The sequence below is a fragment of the Ursus americanus genome, chromosome 11 (assembly GCF_024610735.1).
Source record: "Ursus americanus isolate L20-20 chromosome 11, mUrsAme1.1.p, whole genome shotgun sequence".
Lineage (NCBI taxonomy): Eukaryota > Metazoa > Chordata > Mammalia > Carnivora > Ursidae > Ursus > Ursus americanus.
This window is the reverse complement of record NC_142137.1, coordinates 9,358,199-9,371,710: the sequence shown is the minus strand read 5'-3', so window position 1 is coordinate 9,371,710 and position 13,512 is coordinate 9,358,199. Positions and strand designations below refer to the sequence as shown.

The 13,512-nt window shown below is 37.6% G+C and overlaps 1 protein-coding gene across 3 annotated transcripts in view; it reads left to right on the top strand.

Moving 5' to 3' along the window:
* The window catches only part of MDN1 (midasin AAA ATPase 1), a 164,058-nt gene that overhangs the window by 95,851 nt on the left and 54,695 nt on the right, over window positions 1-13,512 (top strand). For all 3 annotated transcript variants that reach the window (XM_087865316.1, XM_045807060.2, XM_087865317.1), the window contains 10 exons: window positions 608-724; window positions 1,762-1,970; window positions 3,035-3,183; window positions 3,549-3,760; window positions 4,093-4,313; window positions 5,465-5,578; window positions 7,743-7,875; window positions 8,954-9,069; window positions 9,856-9,989; window positions 13,310-13,467. In XM_087865316.1, coding sequence (XP_087721442.1) covers window positions 608-724; window positions 1,762-1,970; window positions 3,035-3,183; window positions 3,549-3,760; window positions 4,093-4,313; window positions 5,465-5,578; window positions 7,743-7,875; window positions 8,954-9,069; window positions 9,856-9,989; window positions 13,310-13,467 — 1,563 coding nt within the window. The remainder of the gene's footprint in view (window positions 1-607; window positions 725-1,761; window positions 1,971-3,034; window positions 3,184-3,548; window positions 3,761-4,092; window positions 4,314-5,464; window positions 5,579-7,742; window positions 7,876-8,953; window positions 9,070-9,855; window positions 9,990-13,309; window positions 13,468-13,512) is intronic.

The window sequence follows — 13,512 nt, the reverse complement described above, 5'->3', positions numbered from 1 at the left end:
TAACAGAATTGGATTACTTTTCCAACCATTTTTGAGGTAGACCTTTTTATTTAACATCAAAAATACTCTCTGTTAGGGGCATTCTTGAGGGCAGATTTTTGAAATGGAGCATCTTTTATGGGACAGACGTTTAGTAAGTGTGCATCAGTTGTGTATTGCTTTGATTCTAAAGTAAGGAAAAAGGCATCATAAAACTGCCGTAGCACACAGCATAACAGAAAGTACTCCAGGTCAGATGATGGGTTTCTCTACCTGGATTGTTTTTCAGAATGTTTGAATTGCCTTCAGATTGATTTGATAATGTTGGGAAGTAGGGGAGATAGAAGGGGAAACAAAAAGAGCTATAAATCATGGAACAATTTTCCTTAATTTTATTTACTTACTGAACAAATATTTTGTGCTTTTACTTTGTATGAATCTCTGGGCAACATGCCTTGGGGAGTGAAAGGGGGAATGGATAGGGAGAGAGAGCACAATTCTATATGGGGGAGTGTTCTATGCTGAAGGAGGACATGGGTCAGGAGCAGTGGGAGGCCTGTGCCAGGAAAAGTAGAAACTATGCAGCATGTCAGTCTGTCACCACTGTATTTGAATTCTCTCTGTGTAGCCCATCAGTGCTGGATCGTTTGAATGCTTTGCTTGAACCCGGAGGTGTTCTCACTCTTAGTGAGAGAGGAATGGTAGATGGATCCACTCCCACCATAACACCAAATCCCAATTTCAGGTATTCATGCCTCTTAAGTTTCTGCCTAAGAATCTGACTGCCTCAATGGGAGAGGTGGACATTTGATAGGACCTTCTTACGTGTTATATTTATGCATCCAGTCATAAGTATGTTCACCTGTTTATTGATTCAGTTAATACATATATATGGAAGCTTTGTTATTTGCCAGACTCTGGGAGCATATCAGTAAACAAGGGGGGGCTCCTGGCTGGCTCAAGAGCATGTGACTCTTGATCTCAGGGTTGTCAGTTCAAGTTCCACACTGGGCACAGAGCTTACTTTAAAAACATGAAGTAATAAAAAAATAAACGAGAGGTGAGGTCCCTGTAGTGGGTTGGTGCTGACGGGTAGAAGGAGGGAGACTGAGCACAAGTCTTTTGCAGTAGTTCAGGTAAGATACAGGATAGGTTAGACTAGTGTGGCCATATGCGTGGGACTTGCTGATGGATGTGTGGGTTGAAAAAAAAGAAGCAAGGATTTTACCTAAGTTTTTGGCTTGAGTAATTGGGTAAATGTGGGAGTCATTTATTGAGAAAGGGAAGACTGGCAAAGGAGCAGGTTTGGTATGGAGAAGGTCAGCAGGGAATCCGCTGTGTAGCATTGGAGATGTCAGATGGCTAGGTGGAGATGTTGCTAGACATTGAATATATGAAGGTAATTGTTTCAGGAGAATACACTGCTCCCTTTTCTGATATCTGTAGGTGAGTTAGAATGATGAATTTGCACTGTCTCATATGGGGAATATCTGAAAGTAAGAATTTTCACATTCTCAGATAGCATTAAAGGTGCACTAGACAAACAATAGTTGCTAAGGAGAGTAGGTTTAGAGAAACTGATTTTGCTGTATTGATACATTTTGGCACTAGAGGATAGAATAGAGATGAAAGTAGCAGACTTTGAGTTACTGGTATGTCCCTTGATGAGCTCCCTGAAGATAAACCACATAGGATTTGCCCTCACCAGTTGTTGCTGAACTACCTCATTCGTTGCAACTGGGAGTTTAATTTTTTTTTTTCTTTGAATTACTGTATTACTAGACTTTTTCTCTCGATGGATCCCTTTCATGGAGAAATATCCCGAGCTATGAGGAATCGTGGACTTGAAATCTACATTTCAGGAGAAGGGGATGGGAACATCCCAGATGACCTGGATCTGAAAGTTCTGCTGCACAGCCTTGGGTTGGTGGGGGATAGTGTGTGCGACAGCCTCTTGGCTCTACACACAGAGATCCAAAGCACTATAGTAGGTAAGGTGCTGGGCTTCTAGGCCTCTGCAGAGTTTTATTCTTCTAGAAATTCTTATGTTATTCCATTTGACTGCTAATCTAGGAGTTCTTAAATTTAGTGTACATACAAATAGAAATTACCAGAAAAATGTGTTAAAAATGTAAATGTAGCTGATGCCTTTCTTCCTCCTAAGAGATTGGGTTCAGCAAGTCTGGGTGAGGCACAGATATTAATATTTTAAAGAATCTTCCCAGGTAATTCTGATGGATTCATTTGGACACCTTTATTTTGAGGGATACAGCTTCAGGCACTAAAATTCGTAAAGTTTGTCCATCTTATCTTCAGGGTGGTCATTGAGTATTTTGAAGGTAGAATAAAGAGAGAACTTTGAGCTGCTTAAAACAGGTGTTGCTTCTTCTAAATGTCCAAATATACAGGAACAGGCAGGAATAACAAAGGTAATGATAAAAAATGAAATGCTATTTATTGAGTAACTGCTATGTGTTAGGTACAGTGTCAGTTGCTTTTTTAGTTTTCACATTAGTTCTTCAAAGCATGTTTTCATTTTATAGTTAGGGCTCAGAGAGGTTGAGTAACTCATTAAAGCCAAGCAGTGAGGTTTGAATGTAGTTCTGTTGGATTTTAAAGCACATGGTCCTTATGAGGCCATGCTCATTTTGCCACTTGAGTGTGTATCAACTTTAGATTAAGGATATATATACCAGGCTTTGTCATGCTTGTAATTGTCACTTTCCTGCAATAAGCTTTTGACAGCCAGAAAGGGAGGGAGGGAGGCAGGATAGGGAAGGAATATGAATGTTTCCACAAGTCCATAATGTGCTACTGAGACCCTAGATTCCACTTAGAAGGCTTTCTTTTTTTTTCCTTTTTTTCTTTTTTTCTTTCTTTCTTTCTTTCTTTCTTTCTTTCTTTCTTTCTTTTTTTTAAATAGAAGGCTTTCTAAGGTAAGTATCTGGGTGGATTTGGGTGGAACAAAGTTTGATGTGAAGATGAATATATCTAATTTCATTGCAGATTTTGCAGAATCTGTTGCTCATAAATGGCGATATTTTTTTCTTTATAGGTTCTCCAACGTCCTCTATTTCAACTCTAATCCAGACAGCCTTACTCATTGTGCAGTACCTACAGCGAGGGCTGAGTTTAGACAAAGCCTTTTCTGAAGTATGCTGGGAAGCGTATGTCCGCTCCCAGCATTCACCAGCAAACCAGAAGGTACTATGAAGTGTTTCAAACAGCTTTCTCAGTTATAACACTCTACATTGTTTAGGTGGAGGAAATTCTTTCTATTGATGTTAACTTTAATGAACTGAGAGTAGAGCACTTCAGTTACTCTCTAGTAGAGATCTGGCATCTAAGTACTTTTCTGGAAAATAGAATAAATGTAAATATTACTTCTTTGAAACTTAGCTGTCATCAGACAAAGTGGAAATTAGCTTGTAATGTTGAAAACTGAAGGCTGTGATAAGAGTTGTCATGAGATGATCACAAAGGGCCTAGAAAATTCTTAATACTCTGCTAGTTTCTGGTGATAGTAATTACATATTGCCTGTACACCACGTGTTTTTATCTCCTACCAGCTCGTGAAGACTTTACTGGAGAAACATGTTTCTTCTCTGCGAGCACATGAAACCTGGGGTAACTCCATCCTTGCCATGGGCCTGTGGCCAGATTCTCTGCCCTCGGCTCTCTTTGCTACAGAAGATTCTCACCTGTCTATCGTCCGAAGTGATGGACAGATCTTAGTATATTGCCTCAACAGGATGAGCATGAAAACCAGCAGCTGGGCCAGGTTAGTGGAGCCTTCAGCCTGTGTCTCTTTGGCATCTTGACTTTTTTTTTCTGATGGTAGTGGTCATGACCCAACATGTTTGACCAGAATGTTCCGTGGTCATTTATTACCCAGCTGTCATAATTTCCTTGTTCATTGTAATATTGCTCCCTATTATTTATTACTCAGTATGTTTTAATTATCCTCATTTGAAGGGGATTAATCTTTCCCCATTAACTCTTGGATCCGATATTTATGAAGTTATTTTCCTGGTTCTTTGAAATATAATGAATAAAATAAAATGAAAGTTTATTATAGTACTGACTTTGCCTTATTTTTCTAATGAATTTCAGGATTCAACCTCTTACCTTGCCAGACTTAGAGAAAATCATGCAGTCTTCTAACCCTGAGAGCTTGAAATTCAGTTCAGTTGAAGTGGATACTTACTGGATCGATGAACCAGATGTTCTGGCCATGGCTGTTAAATTGCTTATAGAAAGAGCAACCAATCAAGATTGGATGCTCAGAGTTAAATGGCTTTATCATTTAGCCAAGAATATACCGCAGGGGCTGGGTGAGTCAAAAAAACTTAATTTGTATAATAAGTGAATATATTTACGCTTACACTATTTTAGTGCCTCAGTAGCTGTATTATCCTGTTATTTTTAACACGACACTGTTAAAATTGTATCTGGGAGATATAGCAAGAAATTTGTGACTTGGCATTACTGTTTGTATAGCTGTTAAAAAAAAATTGAGGCACATATATATCTGCCTTTAGATATGTTCTCAGAGAAACTTTGCCCCCATGTAATCCTTAGCATTTCAGGATCTTCCACCTTTCTATCAAATCCAAAAGGAAAATGTACTGTTATGTTACTGTTTATTTTTTGAACATGTTCCTGTACTCCTGTATTACCCTCTTATCTGGGGAAGGTTGCTTTTGGTAAGAGACTTATTTTAGTTCCTAAGAGACTTAGGAGACTAAAAGTGCATAAGAGACTTATTTTAGTTCCAGTGCTCTAATTTGTCATGCTTAATTTCTTTGTACTTTTTTTCATTTTAAGAGGAAAGCCCAACAATAACAACATTGCATGGGTTGCAAAGTATAGGACTTGGAATTTGTTGGTAGAACTTTTTGCGTAAAGTAATTGAGTTTACATGAACCTTTCTTTTGTTTTTTTTTTTTTTAAAGATTTTATTTATTCATTCGACAGAGAGAGAGACAGCCAGCGAGAGAGGGAACACAAGCAGGGGGAGTGGGAGAGGAAGAAGCAGGCTCATAGCAGAGGAGCCTGACGTGGGGCTTGATCCCATAACGCCGGGATCACGCCCTGAGCCGAAGGCAGACGCTTAACCGCTGTGCCACCCAGGCGCCCCTACATGAACCTTTCTATTCATGAGAACTTAGCCAGAGACTGTGTATATTGTGTGGTGCATGTGATCTGCCTAAAAACTGCACAGAGAGAATTTATGTATTATCTGCATTGTCTTATATGAGAGCTACCAGCCACAGGTAGCTACTAGAATGTAAATATAAATTAATTAAAATTAAGTAAAATGTAAAATCCAGTCCTTAGATGCACTGTCCGCGTTTCACGTGCTTACTAACACGTGACTAGTGGCTACTCTGACAGTGCAACTATAGGATGTTTCCATATTGCAAAACGTTTGCTTGGACAGCCCCACTTTAAATACTAACATTTGCTTCTCCTTCCTCCGCAGAATCAATACAGATTCATTTGGAAGCCAATGCTGCATCTCTTAGGAATTTTTACTCAAATTCTCTCTCAGCTGGGGTCAGTAATGTCATCAAAATATTACAACCAAATATAACAGGTACTGCACCTGATTTAATTTTGAGTTCTCAGCACAGTTTAGGAAACTGGTCCCACCAAGTCCATGGAAAAAGACCTGTCAGAATTGCCAGTGTAATATGTTACCCTATATTTTGGAAGACTCACAGTATCCAGATGCAAATTCCACTTCTTTGTTTGAAACTGTCCCTTTTTCCTTTAGTCTTTGAAAGATGATGATGATACACAACAATGGGGAGGGCACAGGAGTTGGAAGACTGGTCTCTGGGCCCAACTCAGCCACAAACTGGCTTGTTCATTTGAGACCCATCATTCATACTTACTGCCTGTGTTTGGAAAATACGGGAATTAAATTCGTTTCTCCGGGGCCCCTTCCACTCAGAGCATTCTGAATTCTTAACAAGAAGGGGTTTTAAACTATGAGCTATTTGACTTGATGGGTAAACAATATAGTGTGAATTACTTCAGAAAATATAAAACCTCAGTAAAAGTTATAAAGCCTTAAATATAAAGTTTTAAAACCATAAGGATAAAAGAAACAGCCATTCAAGCTATCTAATCAAATGAGGTATTCAAAATTTATTTTTTTATTTTTATTTTTTTTAAAAGATTTTATTTGAGAGAAAGAGAGGATAAGTGGGGGGAGGGGCAGAGGGAGAGGGAGAAGCAGACTCCCCACGGAGCAGGGAGTCCAACATGGAGCTCGATCTCAGGACTCTGAGATCATGACCTGAGCAGAAGGCAAACACTTAAGTGACTGAGCCACCTGGGCGCCCCCAGAATTTATTTTTAATTGAGGAGTAAGATAACAAACTTACTTGAAGAGAATAGTATAAAGTTGATTGAACATAAGCATTAATGAGGAAATTAGGGACATTTTCATAGAACCAGGTTTTTAATTTCCCACCCCATCTTCGTTTAATATTGATCAAAACATACCATTGCCATTTGGTTTAGAAGAAAATATGCATGATGCTTTTGTGCTAAACCAATGACCTTATGTACACTAAAGAGAACAAGGTAAATGTTTGGGAAGAAATCGAACAATAGGGAAAACTGTGGTGGTCATGTTGTGGCTGAACTAAATCATGGCTTCCCAAGTATGAAAGAATTTTGGGAACAGTTGTAGGGTATGAGTAGCAGGTTCCCTTTTTAGCCAGTATCATTTGCCCACTGTTGGAACATACTAGGTACGCCTTTTCTGGTGTATAGCTCTGGATCATGTGGTCTTACTGGACTTCGGAATATGGGTTCCCTCCTTCATGTACTTTGCTGTTGACAGTAGGCATTTGTTAGTCTAGTGTGGGGGAGATACCTTTAAATACTTGAAGTGCTCCACTGATCTACCCAGCCACCTTCAAGTTAATGTTACCATTGTTTTGTCTTAACCTCATTCCTTGGATTCTCACAACCTCTGGAGAAGGGTCAGATCTGATCACTGATGCTTTACAGAAGAGGTGCCTAGTTTTTTAAGCCAAAGAAGTTGCAGATGCTATATTCTCTGATTATTAAGAAAGAGCTTTTAAGCAAAATCTTAAGTTGTTTTGTTTTTTGTGTTTTAAAGATTTATTGCTTGAGAGAGAGAGTGCACCTGTGTGTGTGAGTGCAGGGGGAGGGAGAGAGAATCTCAAGCAGACTCTGCACTTGCAGGGCCTGAGACAGGGCTTGATCCTGTGACCCTGAGATCAGGAGCTGAGCTGAAACCAAGAGTCGAACACTTAACTGACTCTGCCACCCAGGTGCCCCTTGAGTGGTTTTTCTTATTGAAAGCAAATGAGACGTATTCATTCATTTTTCCACCATGTGAGTTAGTTTTTTTTGAGATTAATGACAGCAGATTGGGTGATTAAGCTCATGGATTGTTTTCTGACCAGCAGTGGGACCTGAGCAAGTGAGTGTATTGGTTGGAATGCTTATGTTCTGGAGGGATTACCTTATATCCCACTGTGGAATGAATTTTCAGGACTAGCAGAAATTTCACATTTAGAAAGGAAATAGTGTAAAAGCAGTTGAAATTTACTTTTCTAGTGTTGTGGGCTGAATCCAGCAATTTTCCTATTCTATCTCTTCCCCATCAGGACTGAATGTGATCAAATTAAAACAATGCAAATCTTCCAGTGAAATTTTCTAGGCAAGGGAGTTTAACTTCAAAATTTTACTTTTTGCTTTTTTTTTTTTTAAACCAGATGAATTTGTGATCCCTTTGGACCCCCGATGGAATATGCAGGCTTTGGACATCATTAGAAATTCGATGGACTTTGACCCACAAATGGACCAGCCTGAGCAGCTCTTTGCCCTTTTAGAGTCTGTTGCAAACAAGTAGGTGAAGCCTGCTATTCTGGGCACTGTTTACCTCATTGTACAATATAGCTTTACAGATTATACCTTTTCTAAAGTCTGTCAAACTTAGCTTACATGTGTTTGCTCTCCTGAACCTGAGAAGTAGTGGGATGTTAGATGGGATTGCCTTCATCACCACCTCTCTTTCATGCTCCGTGCTCAGTGAAGTAACTCTGATGTCAAAAGGCCTGTAAATTTTGCAAGTTCTTAATAATTTAATAGGATGCTTTAAGAGATACACTAACTTAATGTTGCATTTTATTTTGCAATTAATCCTTTATCCTAGGATAGCCATGTTTCTTTTGTTTTCTATTCATTCTTGGCAGCTCCTCCCATTTTCACCTGCTTGTTCTCTCACAGGTCCTTTCCTCAGCCTTGTGTCCAGATCATTTCCCATCTGCAAATGTTGAGGAGACATGTAGCACCTGCATGCTTACGTGCACACTTAACATGTAAATTTATCTAATTGTTATATAAGCTGGTCTTTCCTCACATTTAGTGTAAAGACCAGCAGTAGTTTTTTAATTGGCAAACAGTGTAATGTAATACATTTCAAAAAATAATTTATATTTGAGGTATAATGTACATTACAGAAATGTACACTTAATAATAGGTATATTTGGTTTCAATGAATTTTCACAAAGTGAACTCATGCACATGGTATGAACTAGCGCCTCAAAGGCCCTCTTGTCTCCCCTTCTAGTAACTCCCCCTTGTGCCTCCCCAGGTAACTTACAACACCAGAGATTAATTTTATGAAGGCCAGTTTTAAGAGTTCACGGTGTGGTTTGTCAGATCACAGCAAAGCCTGGCAGTCTACCTGGATGCAGCTTTTCCCGGCCATCTATCTTCCCCGCTCCCCGCCCTCCAACTCAGTCATCATCACTTTCACCTCCATCTCTTTAGTCCAGAACTTGGAGGGGATGGAAGGGAATGGCAGGTTGAAGGAGATTGATGTTCCAAGGGTTCTCAAGATTTCAGCAGGTAGAGGGTGTGATTGCAAAGTAGTATACACCAATAACTAATAATATTTGTTATGTTACTGATCTCCCTTCAGGACAATCATATATCTTGACCGGGAAAAACGGATTTTTACTGAAGCAAATTTAGTTTCTGTTGGTGGCAAAAAGTTAAGAAATAGTGTTTTGAGAATGTCCTTTGAGTTCCATAAAGGTAAGATGTTTACCTTTTATATTCTCAAGTTATGCATGTGATCACAGAATGTCGCTGAAGTTAAGAGACCTTCAGCAGCTGCTGCCATTTTACTGATTCCTTTTGATTTGCTGGCCTGATTTGTTCAGTAGTAATGACTAGCTGCTTTGTACATGTCCTTGATTTCATTTACTTTTTATGGTAACCTTATGTGGTGTAGATCCCGTGCTGTGAAAGATGAGAGGGCCATACAGAGATGCTCATGGTCATATGTCTAGCAAGTAACAGAGCTAGAATTTGAAATCTAGGTCTGTTGGCTCAAAAAGTTCACGCTCCTGAGTATTTGTTATAGGTTCGTTCTTCATCCTTCATTTTTTTAAATTGAAAAGATATCTGTGCTTGTTGGAAAAAATTTGGACTATATGGAAGCATAAAAATGGAAGAAGTCTGCCTTTGAAGCAGTTACTGTTAATAGTGTATTTGTTCGTATCTTCTCTGTGCTCTCTATTCATTCAGACATACGTGCATTTTGGTTTTGTATTTAAACAAGTACTTGTATAAAGTACCCATTATTGCTGTATAATTTTCATTTTTCATTAAGACATTAAGAACTGCTGTAGATATGAATACCTGATCTGCGAAGTTTAATATGATAGTAGTAGGCTAAGAATTTGCTTTCAATTTTGAAAGGTCAAAATTGACTTTTGTACTAGAGATTCAGTTAAGTTCCATATTACAGTTGATTTTGAAATGTCCAGAGATAATACTTAAATATGATGGAATGTTCTTATTTATATTAACTCTAAGATCCAGAGAGCTATCACAGCCTGCCCCATGAAATTGTGGTCAATCTTGCTGCTTTTTTTGAATTTTGTGATGCACTAATCCTGCTCTGGGTCCAGTCCTCTCAGGGGATGGTGTCTGATGCCAGTGTCATTGAGGTGAGGAAATGTACCTCATGTTTTTATTTGTGTGCCAAGACAAATGTTTAAGATTTTTAGGGGTGAGACAAACTACAATGTTGTTATTATATGTCCAGTCTTACTTGAGAAATGTAATTGTTCTTAACAGTTTTAAATATATATATATATATATATATATATATATATATATATATATATATATAAAATATGTGTGTATATACATATTAAATTTAAATTATATTTAAACACGTACATATATATACATACATATTTTAGAGCTTTGTGGGTATATAATTGACATAATAAATAGCATATATTTGAAGTATAGAATTTAATGTTTTGACATGTATACACCTGTGAAGCCATTACCACAATAGTGAACATATCTAATACCCTCAAGCCTTTCTCATGTTCTTTTGTATTTTGTTTCTCTCCCTTGCCCCTACCCCAAACTAAGTATTCATTAATACGCTTTTGGGCAGTTGCATTTTTCTAGCATTTTATATAATTGGAATTATGCAGTATACTTTTTAATCTGTCTTCTTTCACTCAAAACAGTTATTTTAAGATGTATCCATATTGTTGGGGCGCCTGGGTGGCACAGTCGTTAAGCATCTGCCTTCGGCTCAGGGCGTGATCCCAGTGTTCTGGGATCAAGCCCCACATCAGGCTCCTCCACTAAGAGCCTGCTTCTTCCTCTCCCACTCTCCCTGCTTGTGTTCCTTCTCTCGCTGGCTGTCTCTGTCAAATAAATAAATAAAAATCTTAAAAAAAAAAAAAAGATGTATCCATATTGTTTACTGTATCAAGAGTTCATTCCTTTTTATTGCCAAGTAATATTCCGTCAAATGTATGTAATACAGTCTATCCACCTCTTGGAGAACATTGGAATTTTAATTTATATTTTAAGCCTTCTTTATATACTTAAGCCTTCTTAGACATCATTATTGTGTATGGATTTCCTTGAGTTTTGAATCCAGGTTTTTCTAGTAATTTCAATAAACAGAGTAGTAGGTCTTAATTTTAACACTGTAGAGGAGTCTTGAGTCCAAAAAGTTTATCAAAGACTCTAAAGAACTTTTGTTTATGTAGACACATCTATCAGTATTTATTATATTAGGAAATAAATCTGAGAAATACAAAAAATATTAATTTGCTTAAAAAACACAATAGCAAATCCATTTAATGTTAATAGGAATAATGTTTTTAATGAGAATCAACTGTTTTTCAAAACAAATTAATGAAAATTGCAACTGTTTTTTACATTTCTGCAAGTGTCTTTAATGTCTGGATTAATAGAAGAAAATGGAATCTGTTTTTGCATTCATTCTCTTACATTATGTTGCTTAGGCCTCTATTCATATAATTCTACTTCTCCCTTTTGCAACATCATATCTTCATAGCCATTTCATATAATTGTGAATAATTTTCTTTGATACTGTACTACAACTTGACAAGTGATAGTTTTCTAAAGATTACTTGTGATGTGAAATCTGAAAAGAATACATCAAACTTGTCATGCATCAAAATCCATTCGTCTGTCTTGCACTTTGGATGGACTTTTACTCTTGTTAGAAGTTAGCTCATGCTTTGGTAGTTTGGAAAATATTGTTCACTGAGTTATCAGATCTTCCAAATGTTGACAAATCATTCTTCAATGTCAACAGAGTCACACTCATGAAAAACTATCACAAATCTTATTAGAAAAATCTTGAAATATTGGGAATTTGTAAAGGTCTTGGTTTTTCAAATTTCTAGGTTTTGCTTGAAAGCTTGAATTTTATCGCTGCAACAAATACTCTCAATTGCTTTTCTTGAACTGACAGATTCACCTCATTTTCAATATAGTGTTTGCCAGATACCCAATCACAGTTTGTCCATCCCACCCCTCCCCTCTCTTTTTTGGTACTGTCAGTGCAAATGTCAACATAGTGAAAAAAGGTAAATAATTTGATATTATGAAAATAGGTTTTACCTCATGCAATCTCTGAAAGAAATTACTCAAGAAATCTTGGGACTACTTTGCTATAAAAATACGTTTTAAAAGAGCAATGTTGGAGACTCACCTGATTTGCAATACAAATCTGCTTTAGTGAAGACGGTAGGTATTATCACAAGGATAGACACATAGACCAGTAAAACCAAGAGGAATTCAGAAATAGATCCTTTTAGGGTCAATTGATTTTTTTTTTTCCTTCTAAATGTACAAAGGTAATTTAATGGGGAAAAGCAGTATGTTCAAAATGATGATGGAACAAGTACAATAAAGTTAAAAATGATCCTTTACCCCTGTCTTACATTTTATGGACAAATTACCTCAAAATGGATCATAAGTCTTAATATAAAGCTAAAACTATGAACTGTCTAAAAGAAAACATGGAAGGGAATCTTCATAACCTGAGGATAGGCAAAGATTTCAGAGGATTCTTTTTTTTTTTTTTTACAAATTTTTTTTTAAGAGTTTTTATTTATTTGACAGAGATAGAGACAGCCAGCGAGAGAGGGAACACAAGCAGGGGGAGTGGGAAAGGAAGAAGCAGGCTTCCAGCAGACGAGCCTGACGTGGGGCTCGATCCCAGAACGCCGGGATCATGCCCTGAGCCAAAGGCAGACGCTTGATGACTGAGCCACCCAGGCGCCCCCAGAGGATTCTTGATAAAAGAAAAAATTTGATAAATTTTATCAATCAAAAACTTCTGTTTTTAACAACTTTAGGAAAATGAAAACACTGGGAGAAACTGTTTAAAATGGGCTGCATTACATAAAATTTATAATTAGATATTATAGATATTATATATGAGTTATATAAACTAATACAGCCCAGATTTTTAAATGAGCAAGATAATTTGAATAGATACTTCTCAGAAGATACATGAGTGCTTAGTAAGAACTTCAAAAATTGCAACATCATTATTTATCAAAGAAGTGTAACTTGAAACCACAGTGAGGTGCCACCCACAAAATGGCTAAAATGAAAATCACTAACAGTAGCAAGTATTGGTAAGGAAACAGAACTGGAATTTGCCTACGCTGCTGGTTGGAATACAAAGTAGTGCAGCTGCTTTGTAACAAAATTTGGCAGTGTCTAATAAAATTACATGTACATATACCACGTGACCCAGTAATTCCATTTTCTCTAAGGAAGTAGCTCTGAACTTCAAGTGCTTGGAGGAAAAAATCTGTGCCTTCTCTGACTGCTTTAATGTCCCTAAAAATATTTCAGTCGAATGCTAGACCTCTTATGTGTGTATGTTGAGTATTGATTAACAGTTGAAATCTGTGTCTTGTGTCTTTTACCGAGAAATGTTTGTGAGTAGTCTGGTTTACTTTGTTTTTAGATCTTGGAGTCTCTGCGGTGGCGGGACCGGTTATGGACGGTGGCTGACACAGTAAAAGTGGATGCCCCAGGCCTGGCCCTGCTTGCCCTTCACTGGCACTGGGTTTTAAAACATTTGGTCCGCCAGATCCCCCAACTCCTAGTGAACCACGAAGACAAGTAAGACTCATATTTAGAGTAATAAGGGCAATATCTACAGTACCA